The 20730-nt window shown below is 47.7% G+C and overlaps 1 protein-coding gene across 2 annotated transcripts in view; it reads right to left on the reverse strand.

Annotated features, from left to right (window-relative positions):
- Positions 1-20730, reverse strand: part of FBN3 (fibrillin 3) — a 160482-nt gene that overhangs the window by 99113 nt on the left and 40639 nt on the right. For both annotated transcript variants that reach the window (XM_087922591.1, XM_087922592.1), the window contains exons 9-13: positions 17712-17909; positions 14139-14282; positions 9673-9792; positions 7357-7482; positions 3394-3516 (exon numbers count right to left, since the gene is read on the reverse strand). In XM_087922591.1, coding sequence (XP_087778717.1) covers positions 3394-3516; positions 7357-7482; positions 9673-9792; positions 14139-14282; positions 17712-17909 — 711 coding nt within the window. The remainder of the gene's footprint in view (positions 1-3393; positions 3517-7356; positions 7483-9672; positions 9793-14138; positions 14283-17711; positions 17910-20730) is intronic.

Below are 20730 nucleotides of genomic sequence, written 5' to 3' on the forward strand. Positions count from 1 at the left end.
GCAGAGCCAGCCAAGCGAAGCGAGCGAGCGGAGAGCGGACCAACGGAGCAGCGCTCGCAAGAGCTCCTGCCCTCCGGGCTGCCTGCCCGGCCGGGGCAGTTCTCACCCTCCGGGCTGCCTGCCCGGCCGGGGCAGTTCTCACCATCCGGGCTGCCTGCCCAGCCGAGGCAGCTATCGGCTCACGGACTGCCTGCCCAGCCAAGGCAGCTATCGCCTCCCGGACTGCCTGCCCAGCCGAGGCAGCTATCGCCTTCCTGACTGCCTGCCCAGCCAGAGAAGCTCTCCCTGCTCGGACTGCCTGCCCAGCCAGGGCAGCCGCGGCAACCTGCTATGCTTAAATAAATCGTTGTTAGCCTTCAGCTCCGTGTCTGCCTCATGTGTGCCTTCGACTACACAACACTGCCGAGGCTAATTGGACATTGGGGCCAAGTTGGAGGCATTAAAGGGACTTTCTTCTATTTTTGTGGCTTGGTTATTTTTGTGTCACACCCCAAGTCATCACAACAACAGGGCCATATCATGGTTATGTTTGACCTCGGGGGTGGGAGACTGGGGGTGCATGGCCAGTCTGGGGTGGATATGGCTCTCTGTCAGCAAAAATGGAACTGGGGGGAGCTGTGTGCGGTCCCCCAGGACCCTGTTTTTGGCCAGGGCGACCTCCTGTAAGCACTTATATCTCGGAGCAGCTCTCATGGACTGGATGGGATCACATTCCCCTTTAGAGCAGCTGATCCAGTTTGTGGATGTTGTAACCAAGAGGGGCTATCGCCCACTCTGACTGGTAGTTCTGACATCATTAGGGGATTATTTTTAGGGGACTGGGAGGCTAAAACATATGAAGAACGATTGCAGGAACTGAGTATGTCTACTTTAATGAAAAGAAGGACTGGGGTGATTCCCATATCTCAGGGGCTGCCCCAAAGAAGAGGCAGTCAAGCTATTCTCCAAAGCAGTTGAGGGCAGGAGAAGAAGCAACGGGTGGAAACTAATCCAGCAACCTGGAATTAAGCAGAAACTTCCTAGCAGGGAGGACAATTAACCAGTGGAACAGCTTGCCACCAGAAGTTGTCATGGACTGGATGGGATCACATTCCCCTTTAAAGCAGCTGACACTCCAACGCTGGAAGTTTTTAAGATATCAGACAACTATTTGTCTGAAATGGTAGAGGGTTTCAGGCCTAAGCAAGGGGTTGGACTAGAAGACCTCCAAGGTCCCTTTCCGATTCTATTCTATTCTATTCTATTCTATTCTATTCTATTCTATTCTATTCTATTCTATTCTATTCTATTCTACTCTACTCTACTCTACTCTATCCTATTCTATTCCTCCTCCTCCTCCTCCTCCTCCTCCTCCTCCTCCTCCTTTTCTATTCTATTGAAAAAGCACCTTTGAGACACTTGACGTGAATTTCCTTGGAAGAAGACTCCAGAGCTTCAACTGGTAGTAAATGCATCAACTCATTCACCAACCACGAGGAGCAAATTTAGCCCTGTAGCCCCTCCCTGGCAGAAGTGGTATTCAGCCAGTTCTGACCAGTTCTGGAGAACCAAAAGCGGAAATTTTGAGTCGTTCGGAGAACCGGCCAATACCGCCTCTGACTGGCCCCACCAACCCCATCTCTTCTCTGCCTCCCATCGAGTAACCCGGCTGATCGGCTGGGTCTCCTTTGGTTGCCCTGCACAGGAGAACGGAGCTGGAAAGCAGGTTAGCGGGGTGGGGAGGGAAGAGGGATTCTGCAGTATATCCTTCCCCTGCCACGCCCACCAAGCCCGCCCACAGAACTGGGGGTAAACATTTATGAATCCCGCCACTGCATGGGGTAGAGGGCCATTCAGTCCAAGCCAAGCAATCTCCAAGCGGGGGAGAATTTTGAGAATCTTCAGCCTGTCTTAAGCAAGGCCGAGCTCTTTGTCCCCTGGGACACAGGATGTCTTCAACTCTTGGCCTCCAAGTGCGGGTTGAAGAACTTTTCTGCTCAGCATTTAATTAGCTTTTGGCAACGGTTGTACTTCGATTATTTTCTCCCCCTGTCTTTCTCTCTCTCTCTCTCTCTCTCTCTCTCTCTCTCTCTCTGAATAACCAGGAGGCTCTGAAGTATAAGCCAGTGGTTTTCAACCTTGGCAACTTCAAGACAAGGGAAACAAAATCCCAGAATTCCCCAGCCAGCAATGCTTAAGAGTTGCTACGGTTGGGAAACGTGGGTGTAGGCCAAATGTCTACAAATCAGATCAAATAATAAAGATTTGCAAAGGTCTTCTCTCTGTTGGCTCCCGGAGTCTGCAGGACTTGCAACCTCTTGCATGGCAGTTTCATTTGCCGTAATTGCAAGGGAATTGCTTCCTTTCCAATTATCATGCACTCTTGTAATTTAAGGCCCGTTTTAGCCGTTTGTGAAAAAGAAGGAGAAAGGAAGAAAGAGAAAAAGGAAAAGAAAGACTAAGAAAGAAAAGGGGAAGAAGAGAAAGAGAGAAAAAAGGAAGAAACAGAAAGAGAGAGAAGAGAAAGAGAGAAGGAAAGAAAGAAAGAGAGGAAGAAAGGAAGGGAGGGAGGGAAGGAGGAAGAATAAAAGAGAAAGGAAAAGAAAGGAAAGAAGAAGGGAGGAAAGAGAAAGAAAGGAAGAGAAACAGAAAGAAAGAAAGAAAGAAAGAAAGAAAGAAAGAAAGAAAGAAAGGGAGAGAGGGAAGGAAGGAAGAAGAAAAGAAGGAAGGGAAGAAAAAGAAAGAAAGGAAGGAAGGAACGAAGAAAGAAAGAAAGAAAAGGGAAGAAAGGAAAGAAAGAAGGAAGGGAGGGGGCAGTAGAAGGAAGGAAAGAGAGGAAGAAAGGAAGAAGGAAGAGGGAAGAAGAATACAAGGGAAAGGAAAAGAAAGGAAAGGAAAGAAGTGAGGAAAGAGAAAGGAAGAGAAACAGAAAGAAAGAAAGAAAGGAAGGAAGGAAGGAAGGAAAGAGAGGAAGAAAGGAAGGAGGAAGAGGGAAGGAAGGAAAGAAGAAAAGCAGGAAAGGAAGGAAGAGAGGAAGCAAGGAAGAAAGAAAGGGAGAGAAAGTGAAGGTGGGAAAGAAGGAAAGAAAGAGAAAGGGAAGAAAGGAAAGAAAGAAGGAAGGAAGGGGAGGGGGCAATAGAAGGAAGGAAAGAGAGGAAGAAAGGAAGGAGGAAGAGAGGGAGGCAGAATACAAGGGAAAGGAAAAGAAAGGAAAGGAAAGAAACGAGGAAAGAGAAAGAGAAACAGAAAGAAAGAAAGGAAGGAAGGAAGCAAGGAAGAAAGAAAGAGAGAGAAAGTGAAGGTGGGAAAGAAGGAGAGGAAGAGAAAGGAAGGAAGGAAGGAATCAGAACCGAACATCCCAGAACCCGGCCATTCTCCCCTCCTACCCTGGAGCCCCCCCCCCCCAGCACCCACCAACGCAGTAGCGCCCGTTGGGGGCCAGCACAAAGCCCAGCTTGCAAATGCACTTGAAGCTCCCGTCCTCATTGATGCACATTCCGTTCAGGCACATGTTGGTCGTGGCGCACTCGTCGTGATCTGTGGAGCAGAGGGCAAAGAAAGCCGTCAGAGGGAGGGAGGGGGGCAGGGGGCTGCCCTATGGACCACCAACCCCCGGTGGAAGCCGAGAGATGCAGGCGGCTGGCAAGCGGAGACCTGGGCAAACGGGGAAGAGGTCTCGATGACCTTTGACGCTCCCAGGGCTTGGCACCTCAGCCTGTTTCCTACTGGCAACCTTGGACCCTGGCTGGTTTTGATGCCAGTCCAAATCAACTTAGATTATTTTATTTTATTTTATATTATTTGTTCTTGGTTGCTGCTTGGCAAAGAGTTTGTGTGTCCAAAACAATGGAATAATCTCAAATCGATAAACAGGGATTCTTCCTTCTTTCCTTCCCCCCTTCCCTCTTTCTCTGTTTCCTCTTCCTTTCCCACCTAATCTTCCCTTCCTTCCTCTTTTTCCATTTTCTTCCTTTCTCTCTCCTTTTCCTTCCTCTTTCCTTTCATCTTTCTCCATTTCCTTCCTCTCTTCCTCCTGTCCCTCTCTCTTTTCTCTTCCTTCCTTTCTCCATTTCCTCCCCTTCTCCCGCCTTTCTCCTTATTCTCTATTTCCTCTCTTCCTTTCCTTCCTTCTCTTCCTTTCTCTTTCTCCATTTCTTTCCTTTCTCTCTCCATTTTCTCTCTCCTTCCTTTCATTCTCCATTTCCTGCCTTCCTTTCCTTCCTTATCTTCCCTTCCTTTCCTCTTTCTCCATTTCCTTCCTTTCTCTCTCCTTTTCCTTCCTCTTTCCTTTCATCTTTCTCCTTTTCCTTCCTCTCTTTCTCCTTTCCCTCCATCTTTTCTCTTCCTTTTCTTTCTCCATTTCCTCCCCTTCTCCCTCCTTTCACCTTTCTCCATTTCCTTGGTCTCTTTCTCTCTCTTCTCCTGTCTCTCCCTCACTTCCCTTCCTTCCTTTCACCACTTCCTCCCTTTCTCCCTCCCTCCTTTCACCTCATTCTCCAATTCCTGCTTTCCTTTCCTCCCCTCCCCTTCTCTTTCTCCATTTCCTTCCTTCTTCTCTCCATTTCCTCCCTCCCTCCTTTCATCTCATTCTCCATTGCCTGGCTCTCTTTCTCCTTTCTCTCCCTCCCTTCCTTTCCTCCCTCCTCTTTTTTCCCCCCTTCCCTCCTCTCTTTCTCCATTTCCTTCCTCCCTCCTTCTCTCTTTTTCAATTCCTCCCCTCTCTTTCTTTCCTTCTTTTCCATTTTCTTCCTTCCTTCCTTCCTTCCTGGCTCCCTCTGCACAGAGCCATGTAACCAGCAGCAGCTCCTGACAGGCATAGAAGAACGGAGAAGAGCTGGCACAGGAGCCCTGCAGGACTCCATCACAGGGCAAGGACCAGGCTGGGGAGAAGGATCAGGTCCAGAGACTGGGTCAGCCAGGGGGATGGGGCAGGAGATCCACCAAGGGTCCATTGTTCTACAGTCCTCGAAAGAGACATTTCATTAGAAAGTTTCATTAGTCTGCAGACTTGTCCCTGACCAAAGAGCCACCCTGTACAAGCAGGGGCGGGCTTCAAAAATTTTAGCAACCGGTTCTTTGCCCGGTTTCTGAGTGGGCATGTCCACGGTGGGTGTGGCCTGGTCGGTCTCCTGCACCACGATGGGAAGGGGGGCATTTTCACCTTCCCTGGGCTCTGGAGCCTGTCCTCCAGACTCCGGGAGGGTGAAAACTGCCTCCCCGGGCTCCAGAGGCCTTCTGGCTCATTTCTGGCCTTCCAGAACTTCTGTGAGGCCTGTTTTTCACCCTCCCTGGGCTCTGGAGGCTTTCCTCAAGCCTCCGGGAGGGAGAAAACAGCCTCCCCGGGCTCTGGAGGCCTTCCGGAGGCTGGAAACGGGCCTGTTTCGGGCCTTCCCGGGCCTTCCCGGCCTTGCACTTATCTGGGATTGAAAACAGGCCAGATGAAGATCTAGCAGGGTCATGGGGGGGGTTCCAAGCAGGGGTGGGATTTGCTGGTTTGCTCAACCGGCAATTAAAAATGATAAAATTAGCTACCGGTTCACCCAAACCGGGGCGAATCGGTAGCATCCCACCCCCCTGAATACAAGCCTTTATTACACCTAAATAACACTGAAGGATCAGACGATGGGAGGTATGTGCAGAGGAGGCCCTGGGGAACAGAGGAAGGGTCCTATGTGGAGATAGGACACAGGCAGGGTTGCTATTCAAATTTTTTAACAACTGGTTCTGTGGGTGTGGCTTTGTTGGTAGGTGTGCCTTGGTGGTCATGTGACTGGGTGGGCGTGGCTTGGTGGTCATGTGACTGGCTGGGCGTGGCCAACTCAATATCCCTCACATCGAGGCACTCATCTCCTTGCCTGGCTTCTCGTGACTGTGGGGATGCTGCAACAGTCGTAAGTGTGAAAAAGGGTCATAAGTCCCTTTTTTCAGTGCCATTCTAACTTTGAATGGTCACTCCACACAAGCAAAGGACCAGCAAAGGAGGGGGGAAAAAACTCCAGAGAAGTTCTTGAGACAGGAAGTCTAGTCCTGCCAAGAATGTAATAAGGATTAACGGAGAGGCAGTTTCTGTAAGCAACACCAGAATGTTTCCTTCCTGCCTTCCTTACAGGATTAGCCCAGTAATTCCTTCTAACAACCGGTTCTCCGAACTGCTTAGAATGTTAACAACCGGTTCTAGCGAATAGGTGCGAACTGGTAGAATCCCACCCCTGCTCTTGCCCCTTCCTTCCTTCCTTCCTTCCTTCCTTCCTTCCTTCCTTCCTTCCTTCCTTCCTTCCTTCCTTCCTTCCTTCCTTCCTTCCTTCTTTCCTTCCCTCCCTCCTTCCTTTCCTCCTCCCTCCTCCCTTCCTTCCTCTGTTCCTTCCTTCCATTCCTCCCTCCCTCCTTCACAATAACCCTTATAAACCGCTTCACAGTGCTTTTACAGCTCTCTCTAAGAGGTTTACAGGGTCAGCCTGTTGCCCCCAACACTCTAGATCCTCCTTTTAATGACCTTGGAAGACTGGAATGCTGAGTCAACCTTGAGCCTGGTGGGATTGGAACTGCCAAATTGCAGGCAGCCAGCAGGCAGCAGAAGTAGCCTGCAGTACTGCACTCTAACCACTGCGCCACCACCGCAGATAACCCAGAACACTCAGATAAGCAGGGATTAATACCAGACAAATGATCAAGCAGAAAAAAATATCCTAATCAAGGAACTGCCAAGGAGAGAAATAATTAAGCAAACAAGGCTAACCACGGCTCTTCACAATGCACAGTTGTAGACGCCATCTTGACTTTTCTGATCATACCCTGCAGTTTAATACAGCTTATGGCCCATTTTAGAGCCATGTTTCTCAACCACGGCCCCTTTAAGACGTGTGGACTTCAACTCCCAGAATTCTCCAGGCAACACTGCTGGCTGGGGAATTCTGGGAGTTGAAGTCCAAACCTTTTCAAATGGACGAAGTTCAGAAAACACTGAATTAAGAGGGAACCATCGGTCCGAGTTACCCTGGACCGGGGGAGCAGCCCAATGCCACGATGGGTGTGGCCATGACATAGAAGTAGGCGTGGCCACGCCACGATTACATCACTCAAGTGCAGGAAAGAGCCAGAACTTCATTGAGGTGGAGGGAGTGGCAGTTTGGTGCATAAAGCCAAAATAAATTTGGGGTTTCTTTTCTGCAGCATCTGCACACGAGGGAGGATTTCAAGATACTAGTTGCAACGACGTGCTTTTTTTTTTTTAACGTGCATGCAAAATGTGTATAAAATGGCACTTGTTGTACACATTTTGCCCAGAAATGGCACAGGTGGTGTGAAAGAAATGAGGGAAGGCTGACTAGATTCTCCGACTGCCTCCCCTCGCCCTAAATCTCCAGTCCCTTATCTTACCTGCGCAGTTCTTCCCATCCGGCGTGATTTCAAAGCCAGCATTGCAGATACATTGGAAGCTGCCGTCGGTGTTCACACAACGCCCATTCCGACACATCACGCCGTTCATGATGCATTCATCGATATCTGGAAGAGGATCCACAGGGTGAATCCAACTGCCTGGCTCCTATTTAGCTGGACAACCAGCTAAATAGGAGCCAGCTGTGTGCAGCAGCAGCCCCAAAAGTTAATGCAATCCTAAAAGTTAATGCAATCCAAAAGTTAATGCAATCCTAAATTGCATTAACAGAGGGATACAATCGAGATCAAGGGAGGTACTAATACCTCTCTATAAAGCCTTAGTAAGGCCACACCTAGAGTCCTGCATCCAGTTTCGGTCACCACATTATAAAAAAGAAGTTGAGACTCTAGAAAAAGTGCAGAGATGATTAGGGGACTGGAGGCTGAAACATACGATGAACTGGTTGCAGGAATTGCGCTTGGCTGGTCTAGTAAAAAGAAGGACCAGGGGAGACATGATAGAGGTCTTGCAATATTTGAGGGGCTGCCACAGAGAGGAGGAGGAAGGGGTCAAGCTATTTTCTAAAGCGCCTGTAGGCCAGACAAGGTACAATGGATGGAAACTGAACAAGGAGACATTCAACCTGGAAATAAGGAGAAACTTTCTGACAAGTGAGAACAATCAACCCATGGAAGAGAAGTTGCCCTCGGAAGTTGTGGGAGCGCCATCGCTTGAGACTTTCAAGAAGAGATTGGACTGCCATTTGTCAGAAATGGTGTAGGGTCTCCCACTTGGGCAGGGGGTTGGACTAGATGACCTATAAGGTCCCTTCCAACTCTGATTATTTGTAATCTGTAATCTGAATCATGTGTCTTTAATACCCTAATCCTAACCTTGGCTACTTTAAGCCCTTTGGACTTCAACTCCCAGAATTCAAGATCCCATAAAGTAGTAATCCCACGGTCAGCATTCCAGCTAACCAACTCCAACCCAATAAACTACGAGAAAAGCATTTCCTCAGTGCTCCATTTTATTAGAGTTGTCATATTGGCACATCTGGAAAAAAAAAAAACAAATCTGAAAGCTCCAGGTTTTCCTTTCCCAAAAGAGAATTCCAAGATCCATTCCCCGCACCCACCAGTCCATCACTTGGCCCGACCAAATCTTTCTCCCAACTGGAGACCTTCCTTCAAATACTCCCCTTCAGGTGCAGGGCGACATGTCCTTGACTTTCTGTGAAAGAATGTTGTTGAGTCTCATCTTCCACATCTCTGTGAAACCCGCCCCCCTCCCAAATTCCCCAGCACTAAATGTGGCAGCCTTGAAGCTTCCAAATAAAATATGACTTCCAAGGCTGACACCCACTCTATAAAGCCTTAGTAAGACCACACCTAGAGTCCTGCATCCAGTTTTGGTCCCCACACTATAAAAAAGACGTTGAGACTCTAGAAAAAGTGCAGAGAAGAGCAACCAGGATGATGAGGGGACTGGAGGCTAAAACATACGAAGAACGGTCGCAGAAACTGGGCCTGGCTACTCTAGGGAAGAGAAGGACCAGGGGAGACAGAAGAGCAGCCTTCCAATATTTGAGGGGCTGCCATAGAGAGAAGGAAGGGGGTCAAGCTATTTTCCAAAGCACCTGAAGGTCAGACAAGGAACAAGGGTTGGGAATTGATCCAGGAGAGATTCAACCTGGAAATAAGGAGAAGTTTTCTGACAGGGAGAACAATCAACCCATGGAACAGAAGTTGCCCTCAGAAGTTGTGGGAGCTTCCATCCCTGGAAGCTTTCAAGAAGAGACTGGACTGAAAAGGTGTAGGGTCTCCTGCTTGGGCGTGGGGTTGGATTAGATGACCTACAGGGTCCCTTCCAACTCTATTAATCTATATCTAATTCCCCAGCCAGCATGGCTGACTGGGGAATTCTGGGAGTTGAAGCTACATCGGTTGAGAAACTGCGGCCTCGAAGAACTGCAAGGTACGCCTACGGAGGCCCTCCACTTCTTCTGCCACTCAAAATCCTGAAATGGGAGGGGTCTTGCACACACACACACACACACACACACACACACACACACACCAGTTCAATCCCACACCCCATGCCTGGAATATTCTCAGAGGCTCCTATCTTTGGTCCAAGTATGGAGCGAAGGGTCCCAAATAAGGTGAAGGAAATTGTGACCGTGATGCAATGGAAGGGTCATGACTTTTTGGACCCCACGTGGGTCTTCCTCCTTGCCATCTGGTTTGATTCCCATTCCTCCCAGGCACGGATCCCAGGGAGAGTGTCGCCGTCACACACCCCTTTGAACTTACCAATGCAGGCCTGTTTGGTGGGCGTGCTCTGGAAACCTTCGTGGCACTTGCAGTGGTAGGAGCCAGGGGTGTTCACACAATCGCCGTGGAGGCAGGGGCTGCTCGAACACTCATCCATGTCTTGTAAAGAGAAAGGGAGAGAGAGGGAGGGAGGGAGTAAATATGAGACAGTTGGAGATATCTCTGTGTGTGTGTGTGTGTGTGTGTGTGTTTGCGTGTGTATCTACATATACACTTAAATACAGTACATATATTTATTCTGTTACTTGTGATCAACACTAGAGAGCAGCGCTCATCTCTGTTTCAAGCCCTTTGACCGGCGCTGTCTGAAGACATTACCATGGCCATGTGACCAGCAAGACATCACAGAGTGCTGTTTCCTCAACCCCCCCACCAACGAAGTGGTACCTATTTATCTACTCGCATTTGCATGCTTTCCGGAGGTTTTGACCAGTTCTTGTGGAACCGGTAGTGGAAATTTTGAGTAGTTCGGAGAACCGGCCGATGCCACCTCTGACTGGAGGTTTTATAGTCTCCTTCCCCTGCCACGCCCACCCAGCCACGCCCACAGAACCTGTAGTAAAAAAAATAAAATGAATCCCATCACGGATACTTTTGAACTGCTAGGTGGGCAGGGGCTGAGTGAGGACAGGAGGACAGGGGTCTCAAACCTGGGCTGCCGGGTTTTATATAGTCTATCTCCAGTTGACTTATATTGGTTTAATTTGAGCACTGTGCTCTGCAAAACCCACTTAAGTTTTGAGACAAAGTTGCTTTTCCTAAAAATTATGGATTGGAAAAGGGGCTACCAGGTGCCTTCTGATTTTTGCATGTTTCATGTGTTTTTTTTTTTTCAGGGGGGAGGTCTTCACTCATTGGGGGAATTTGGACTTTTAGTAAGACCCTCAAGCTCTTGGTTATTTTAACAGATCAGAGACCTGTCGGAGTATATTCATGAACTGGTATAGAGCATGGTAGCAAGGCCAGCCGATGAATAGGCATAGCAACTAAGTCAGCCAATGATGACTGTTTGGAAACTGAAACTAGAAGTAGCGTAGGTGTGGCTCTATATAAAGCTCTGCAGCTATGTTGAGTTCTGAGTCTGTCTACTGAAGATGAAACCAACTTGCTTGCTTGCCTGCTGAACTAAAGTGAAACTGAGGTCTGTTTCCGAGCTCCTGAGTTGCTACGGAAGTTACTTGCAACCTGTTTCTGCCTGAGTTTGCTCCATGTTGGAGAAATCTACAACCGTTTTGTAAAATCTACTTATTACGTTTATAAAGATGTTAAGGGAAGCATCGGCCATCTGTGTTTATTTTTTCTGGCGCTGAATTAACGCTGCAAAACAAGAACAAAGCCTGCCCCCTTTGGAGAAAGAAAGGAAGAAAAAGGTTTCGGTCCATTTTCAGAAGACGCCTAAAAGCAATCCCTTCCCTGTTAAAACAGAAGGAAGATGCAATTGTTGTTGGTTTTTTTGGGCGGGGGGAAGGACCGAAAATCCATTTTTTCAGCCTCGTAGGCCTCCTGGCATCTGTGATGCCATCTTTCCTCACAAAACTGAAATAAATACTGCCCCAATCACTTATCTTCATCCAAACGGTCCATTATTATAATGAATGGCCCAAGCCTTATTCCCACGCCGGTCGTTGGATAAATAGATTCGGGGAGATTGGGAGAAGCATAAAATTGTCGGGCGGAGACATCCCATCCATAACTTAAAAGCCTCCACCGTTGCCAGGCTGGCCTCCCCAAATGTTTTTACGTCAGATGACCTGAAAGATTTTATTTTAATCTGCTCTGAGTCACATCCTAGCAAGGAGCCAGGCAGTTAATATTACACACAGCAACGGCCATAAAGACAAATAACAGAATGAATGATACGGGTTCCCTAATTGTCTCAGACCATTTTTTTTTTTTTTTAACATTCGGTCTTTCCGGGAAATTAATTGGGTCGGTTAAATCTGCCATTCCCTTCGGACCGCTTTGCAAATTGCATCTCTCTGCAAATGGTTTTACAAATCTCATCGTTGCCTGCGGAGTGTCATGCCCCCGTCGGAGCCTGACGTGGTTCGCTGGCAGCCGGCAGCAGAATCAGACAGTGAGGAAGAAAGGGGACCAGTTCAGGGAGACTGGGGAGGACTCGGACGAGGGTCCTGCATCCGATGCAGAGACGGGACCAGGGCCATCTGGGAGTGGGGTGCTGCCTCCGGAGCCTTTGGAGTCTGGCAGCAGCGAGGCAGAGGAACGAGGGGAGCCTGTTCCCAGTGTGCATATGCACAGAGCTGCCCGAAGGTGAGAGGAGCTGAAACAGAAGGGGCGACTCAGGAGTAAGGCTGGGAGGTGATTGCCCTTCCCATAAGGGATAAAAGTCAGGCCTCAATGACGAAACCTTTGCAGGAAGCAAAATAGTTCGATCGGTTCTGAGTCCTCCTTGAAAGCTCTGTGTGCTTTGGTTGGTTTTTTTCTTGTACTTTGGTTGGTTTCTGTTATAATTCATCGGATACTTCTGTTTTTGGCAGCATTCCACAGCCCTGAAAGGTGGGTGCTTATCTTGGGGAACGGTTTGCAATTAGTTCTGGCTGGGAATGAAAACAATTCCCAGCGTCGCAATACAATCGCTTTTCCTTTTAAAAACAAGTTTGTGATTCATTACATTGGATGAAGGTCCCTGTCAGAACACAAGACTCTGCAGAGGAAGAGGAATGGGAACTGGAGCTGAAGGGGATTCAAGCGGGTGGCTTAAAGCAGGCCCAGTCAGGCCGGGGCCTTTCAGGATTGGGATGGCTGGTAGGCAGGGAGGAAGGCAGGCCAGATGACCAAGAGAGTCTAAGCAGTGAATACGAGGGACAGAGCTCAGCCGATGAGCAAGGATCACCCACTCCTGATCCTCGAGCACGGAGAGTGGAGAGAAGGGCAGGAACAGTGCAGGCTGACCCGGCTACTCGGGAAGGAGAGCGGCCCACCCCTCTCTACAAGCACAACTGGGGACTGAGGCTTAAGGAGGAGCTGGAGGGAGGGGCATTTGTCGGGAACAAATGTTGACATTTGAACTTTCCTAGATTTCTTGTATTCTTTCCGGGATTTCTTGCTTTGCAGCAAGACAGTGAGAACAATCCACCCGTGGAACAGAAGTTGCCTTCAGAAGTTGTGGGAGCTTCATCCCTGGAGGCTTTCAAGAAGAGACCGGACTGCCACCTGTCAGTGTAGGGTCTCCTGTTTGGGTAGTGGGTTGGACTAGATGACCTACAAGGCCCCTCCCAACTCTGTTCATCTGTGGAAATCGTTTTGTGGATTTCTCCTGCACCTTTTTGTTACGAGGGCCCTTAACATTCACCTCCCTGGCTTTGCACAACAGGCTAACCCTAAATCAAAGAGATCACAGCAGGCAACACCTGTGTTTGTTGTGGCTCCGGGCTTGGATTCAGCTCCTGTGACTGATATGAGTTCAAGTGAGGAGGTCATGGCAGAAAAATATGAGCCGGCATGGCTTAGTGATTGGACTGATAACCAGGATGAGGAGATGGACGTGACAAAGGACAACAGACCTGATGTATTAGAATTGTCAGGACCTTTGACCTCCTCTGGTTCCTTATCTGATCAACAGCCGGGAATAGCTGACAGGGAAGTTTTGAGAGACTCTTCTACCGGAGATGAGAACTTGGAAAATTTGTGGTTAAATGTAAAAAATAGAAGACGGTTGAGAAGGCAAACTCAGCTGGAGTGAATGAGGAGAGCGAGTCAGTAAATTAGCACGTTGCCTCAATGAGTATAAAAGGACACTGCTGGGCTGGTATAATTTGCCAGGAACAAAGTGACTTATTTGAGTGAGGATGTTACAGCAAGAAGCTCTGAGACTAGAGATTTATTGCCAGGACTGGTTTGCCGGACAGAGTAAAGATTTATGCTGTGGATTGAGATTCCTGCCAGCCGTTATCTTGTAAGACTTCTTTCCGTTGGATTTAATTGTGAAACGGCTGCTTTCTGTTTTGTTCGTTTGAATTTTGAAGGGGAGTCATAACCTGTGTTTATCTGACCCAGGGTGGGAAACTATTCTTATGATGTGTGGACTTCAACTCCCAGAATTCTTGAGCCAGCATGGACTTTGTTGGAATGGTACAGTGGCTTAGAATCACAATCAGAAGGCTGGGAGTTCAATTCCAGGTACAGGCAGATATTTACCTCTCTGAGTACACTGAGAATATATCTGCTGAACTCTGCCTTGGCAACAAGAAAGGCATCCGGCCAGGAAACCCTTCGCTCCCGTTTGCCCAGACTCCTCCCTGCAAGGGATTATGGGGGTTGTTTAAAAGAAGATGAAGACAGGGCAGGAGTTTGATCTCACCGTCCAAGTCGCCCTCTTCCCTTTTTTGGGGGGATCTGCAGCCCCCGCCTCGGCTGTGAACCGAAGCTCAGCCCGAGGGGAACCAGCATCGGCCTGGCTTTTGCCCCGACCGCGGTTTGCTCACCGATACACTCGCCCCGCACGTCTTGCTTGTAGCCCATGTTGCACTCGCAGCGGTAGCTGGACGGGGTGGGGATGCAACGCCCGTTCAAGCACAGGTTGGTGAAATGCTTGCAGATGTCGATCGTCTGGTTCAGCGTCGCTGTGCCTAGAGGAATCATGACGGCGGGAGTGGTTCATGCGGAGGGAAAGCCCTCACCCCCCCCCCGCAATTCCACAGGGAGGGGTCTTGCCAGGGGCAGAAACACCCTCCTCGGCACACCAAGCCCCCCTGATCAAAATTCAAGACCTTCCTGGAGGCAACACAGCAATTTTCGGGGTTGCTGAACCACGAGGACTAGAATCTTAGTTTTTACAGAAAGGACTTTTAGAGCAAGATCCAGACTCTGGGAAATATCCCCCAACCCAAATTCACTGATGGGCCTCAGATGTTGGTGGGTTTGCTTCCAAGACTGACTGACTATCTACCTATCTATCTATGTCATCTATTTACTTGCCTACATACCCATCTATTTACTGTATCATCTATCTATCTATCTATCTATCTCTGTCATCCATCCATCCATCCATCCATCCATCCATCCATCCATCTATCTATATCCATCCTCTATCAATTATCTGTCTGTCTGTCTGTCTCTGTCTATCTATCTATCTATCTATCTATCTATCTATCTATCTATCTATCTATCTATCGTCTATCTATGTCTCTCTCTCTCTCTCTCTCTTTCTCTCCCTCTCTCTCTCTCTATCTTGTTTGTCTGTCTATCTATCTATCTATCTATCTATCTATGTCTCTTTCTCTCTCTCTTTGTCTATCTATCTATCTATCTATCTATCTATCTATGTCTCTCTCTCTCTTTGTCTGTCTGTCTGTCTCTCTCTCTCTCTTTGTCTGTCTGTCTATCTATCTATCTATCTATCTATCTATCTATCATCTGTCTATCTATCTATGTCTCTCTCTCTCTTTGTCTGTCTGTCTGTCTCTCTCTTTTGTCTGTCTGTCTATCTATCTATCTATCTCTCTATCATCTGTCTATCTATGTCTCTCTCTCTCTTTGTCTGTCTGTCTGTCTATCTATCTATCTATCTATCTATCTATCTATCTATCTATCTATCTATCTACCTACCTACCTACCTATGTCTCTCTCTCTCTTTGTCTATCTATCTATCTATCTATCTATCTATCTATCTATCTATCTATCTATCTATCTATCGATCGATCTATCGATCTATCTATTTATCTATCTATCTATCTATCTATCTATCTATCTATCTATCTATCTATCTATCTATCTATCTATCTATCTATCTATCTATCTATCTATCTATCTATCTATCTATCTATATCTATTCTATCTTTAGCTCAGCCTTCCCCCCTTTCCAGCAGACTCAGGTGACGTCCACAGGGCAACTCAAAATCTCAGCTCGATATGAACCAAAGTTAAACCAAACTGGGAGAATCATTTATCCAACAAATGTCCCTGTCCATCCCACGATATCCTCATGACTTGTCTCCAAAGTCCTCCATGGGGTGCACCCCAAGGCAGGACCTCAAGCCCTGGCAGATATGCCAGTGGGTAGAAGAGATGTCCCTTTCTGGCACCCCGAAAACTGAACAAGATGCCTTCCCCATCCGGTCCGCCAGGATGTAATTGGGGTTCAGAAGACAGACAAGCAGAGGGCAATTTAGGATGCAACCTCTTGACAAATTGGGGCCCACTGTTTTTTTTTGGGGGGGGGTGTCCAGAAATCTATGGGGTTTGGGGAGCAACCTGAACATGGCAGAGTTTTTAGGAAGACACTAATCTACGAAGGTCTCCATGACTTTCTAGGTCTCAACCTGGAGCGGTTTCTGAGGGGTGAATTTCAACTGTCAGGATTCCGGCAATTGCCCTAATTAAATCATGAGCTTCGAGCCAAGTTTCAAAAACTTCAAAGGATTTATTAGGAGCGAACATGTCGGCACGACCTGTTTGAAGCTGATTCTGAGACATGTAATTCACTATCACCTATGATCCTGGTTTCCACCCCCACAGTCTTCTGGGTATATCCTAATTCATATTCTCCGATGAAACACGTTCATAGCTGAGAGTCCTCAATCACATTCTCCAATTAGGGATTTTCGGGCAGAAATTCCAATAGCTTAGTCACAATCTTTGCAAGATAGGAATGAAATGCACTTTTGGTTTTGAACGGCTGCACTGCTCCTTCAAATCTTTCTCCCCCCATCCGTTCATGGCAACCCTAAATCAGGCATAGACACGTTTTACGAATTGACACCAGAATTCCCCCGTGAAGGAATTGTGGGAATTGAAGTCCACAGCTCGGAAACCGGTCCAGGTTGTGAAAGGATGGGAAGGATTGCCTGCTAGACGAACATCCCAGGAAGGGAGTTCCCCCAAATCCCAGTCAAATTTTGCACCCTCCCTGAAGGCTCTCCCCAATTTTCCTCCTCCTTCGGACCCTGTTCGTCGATGGAACTTGGTTTGAGTCCCGCATCTGGATGGCAGGCAAGAGGATTTAGCCAGATGGCATTTGGGTGCTTTGAACCCTGAGAAAGAACCTCCCGTTCTTGCAGCCTGAGTCCAAGATGACAATTTGGGTGCAACTTTGTGTTGAGGGTTTGCCTGGCAGCCAAAGGCCTCAGCTGGTACCCATCGGGCACAGAAACCCAGATTTTAACCCACTCTCTTTCAGGGTGGGCTACTACCGGTTCACCCCGGTTCGGGCAAATCCGTAGCTAACTGGAAGCTAATTTTATGGCCGGTTTGAACCGGCAAATCCCACCCCTGGCTGACCCTGCCATCCCCTCCCCTCCCCTCCCCAGAGTCTCCACACAGCCTGTTTTGGGTCTCAGGTAAGGGAAAGGCCTGCACAGAGGCTCCGGAAGGCCGGAAATGGTCCTGTTTCCAGCCTCCAGAGGGCCTCCGGAGCCTGGAGAGGCCGTTTTCACCCTCACAGAGACTCGAGGAAAGCCTCCGGATCCTGGGGAGAGCGAAAACAGCCCCCCCCCCACCGTGGTGCAGGAGGCCAACTACACCACGCCCACCCAGCAACCGGGTAGAGCAGTGGTCCCCAATCTTTTTTGTACCAGGGACCAGTTTCACGATTATTCATTCTTTGCGGCCCGGTAGCCAGCCGGTAGCCAGCCATCCCCCACGTCTCCCCGCCACCTTCAACTCCTCCTTTGTACCCTTCTCGCGGTCGATGGGCTTTTCGGGCTCTTTCTTAATTTCCTCCTGAGTAATGCGAGACTCCACCATCGGGACGGCTCTTCGTTCGAAGCCGCCCCCCTCCCTCTTTGACGAAACTAAGGCGCGAGGATTCCTTCAGCACCCAAACAACGCTTTCCAACCGACGACCGACAAGCTCACCCGGAAGCACTTTCTCAAGTGCCGTCAAAACAAAATGGCAGCGCCCAAGCAAAGTTTGCGGCCCGGTACAAAATGATTTATGGCCCGGTACCGGTCCAGGGCCTGGTGGGTTGGGGACCCCTGGGGTAGAGAACCAGTTGCTAAATTTTTTTGAAGGCCCCCCCCCCCGCCCTCTGTTTCTTCAACAAGGCGCCCTCTCTCACCGATGCTGGAACTCCCGGGGCCGGTCCCCGGCAATCCAGGGATGCCTCCTTGTCCGTTGGCTCCATTGGGTCCAAAACTTCCAGGGCCACTTATCCCCGGCCCAACTCCATTGGGACCGAAGCTGGGAAGGCCTGGAAAGGTGCCAGGGAATCCCGGAACGACGGGGTGACCCTCGATGCACAACCACCGGTATTCATCTGCGAGAAATAAAGACGGAGGATAGTCCTGATTATTGATTGAAAAAGTTACAGGGGATGTTGCCAAAATGGGTGCCAATTGATCGAAGGGGTTTAAAGAAAAAATACCCCCACAACCGGTACATACAGTCCTCGACTTATAATGGTTTGGTAAGTGACCGACATTTCGATGGCACTGAACAACGTGACTTAGGGCTGCTTTTTTTCACACTTAAAACCGTTGCAGCATTCCCACAGTCAGCTGATCAAAATTCAGATGCTTGGCAACTGACTCTTATTTATGACGGTTGTGAAAGGAAAGGAGGAAGGAAGGAAGGGGAGGGGAGGAAAGGAGGAAGGAGGGAAGGAGAGGGAAAGGAAAGGAAGGGGAAGCAGAGGGAAAGAAATTAAAGGAAGGAAAGGAAATGGGGAAGAAGGGAGGAAAGGAAAAGAGAGAGAAGGAGAAGGAAAAGAGAAGGAAAGAGGACAGAGGAGGAGAAAAGAGAGGAGGAGGAAGAAGGGAAAGAAAGAAGGAAAAGGAGGATAAGAGAAGGAAAGGAGGAGGAAGAAGAGAAAAGAAGTAAAAGAAAGAGAAGGAGAAGGAAAGAGGGAGGGAGGAGGAAAAAAGAAGAAAGGGGAGGAGGAGGAAGGGGGAAGAAGGAAAAGAAAGAAAAGAAAGAAGGAAAAGGAACAGAAGAGAAGAAAGGAGAAGGAGGAAAGAAGGAAAAGAAAGAGGAGAGGGAGGAGAAGTGGAAAGCTCTTGAAAGAATCTCCAAAGCCGTTCATGTGAATCAAGTGCTGTATCTTTGAAACCCTGAAGCAGCTGCATTCTTCACAGGTTGGACTTGGCTGCTTCTAAAGGTGTCCATAGTCATCTGCCTTACATGTCAGCCGCAGACAGGTCCCACTGGGATTGTCTGTATAGCAAAGGACCCAAGCCACCAAACTCATGCCAAGAAAGCCAAGGCCTACTTTCGAAACAGCTGCACCAGTCTTGCAAAAGACGTGGCAGCAATCATGAGATTAAAGAGAAGCTCCAAAAGACATAGCAACCTTGATGAGAAGAATGAAAGAGAAGCTCCAAAAGACACAGCCACATTGATGAGAATAAAATAAAAGCTCCAAAAGACACAACAACATTAATGAGAATAATGAAAGAGAAGCTCCAAAAGACACAGCCACATTGATGAGAAGAATGAAAGAGAAGCTCCAAAAGACACAGCCACACTGATGAGAATAAAATAAAAGCTCCAAAAGACACAACAACATTAATGAGAATAATGAAAGAGAAGCTCCAAAAGACACAGCCACATTGATGAGAATAAATAAAAGCTTCTAAAGACACAACAACATTAATGAGAATAATGAAAGAGAAGCTCCAAAAGACACAGCCACATTGATGAGAAGAATGAAAGAGAAGCTCCAAAAGACACAGCCACACTGATGAGAATAAAATAAAAGCTCCAAAAGACACAACAACATTAATGAGAATAATGAAAGAGAAGCTCCAAAAGACACAGCCACATTGATGAGAATAAATAAAAGCTTCTAAAGACACAACAACATTAATGAGAATAATGAAAGAGAAGCTCCAAAAGACACAGCCACATTGATGAGAATAAAATAAAAGCTCCAAAAGACACAGCCACATTGATGAGAAGAATGAAAGAGAAGCTCCAAAAGACACAGCCACATTGATGAGAATAAAATAAAAGCTTCTAAAGACACAACAACATTAATGAGAATAATGAAAGAGAAGCTCCAAAAGACACAGCCACGTTGATGAGAATAAAATAAAAGCTCCAAAAGACACAACAACATTAATGAGAATAATGAAAGAGAAGCTCCAAAAGACACAGCCACATTGATGAGAATAAAATAAAAGCTTCTAAAGACACAACAACATTAATGAGAATAATGAAAGAGAAGCTCCAAAAGACACAGCCACGTTGATGAGAATAAAATAAAAGCTCCAAAAGACACAACAACATTAATGAGAATAATGAAAGAGAAGCTCCAAAAGACACAGCCACATTGATGAGAAGAATGAAAGAGAAGCTCCAAAAGACACAGCCACATTGATGAGAATAAAATAAAAGCTCCAAAAGACACAACAACATTAATGAGAATAATGAAAGAGAAGCTCCAAAAGACACAGCCACATTGATGAGAATAAAATAAAAGCTCCAAAAGACACAACATTAATGAGAATAATGAAAGAGAAGCTCCAAAAGACACAGCCACATTGATGAGAATAATGAAAGAGAAGCTCCAAAAGACACAGCCACATATCAATATGGCCATGTCTTTTGGAGCTTCTTTTGGGAGAAAAACTAAAGAGAAGTTCCCAAGGACATGGCAACATTGATGAGAACAATTAAAGAGAAGCTCCAAGCATCTAATCCCAATGAAGGAAATACAACAGATTTGCAGCCTTACTGTTGTGCAACTCATCTATTGTTCTTCTTTAGGCCTCCTCTGGAGAGTGATGTTGCCCCGAGTCCCTCCAGGGCAGGTGTCGACAACTTCTTGGACCTCAGGGACAATCAAACTCATCATTTTAAATCCCGCAGACCAAAGACCCTGGGAAAATCCCTCCAAAAAGACTGGAGGAAAATCCCCCACCCCGTTTTCCTACTGATCGATCGTTCTTTATTTGGGATCGCAGAATACCGTCTCCAGCTCCGTTCTCAGAGAGAGAGAGAGACTTTTGGCTTCATGCAAGGAAAGCAGTAGAAGCTGCAGAAGTCTTTCTTTCTCTCTCCCAAACTCCACCAGAAATGAGTCTTTGTGCACAGCCTTTTGGAGCAGGAGGCCTTGCAGGGTCCCAAAGACTCATTTC

Source organism: Pseudonaja textilis, chromosome 1 (genome assembly GCF_049901715.1).
Source record: "Pseudonaja textilis isolate UNSWEBS1 chromosome 1, rPseTex1.2, whole genome shotgun sequence".
NCBI lineage: Eukaryota > Metazoa > Chordata > Lepidosauria > Squamata > Elapidae > Pseudonaja > Pseudonaja textilis.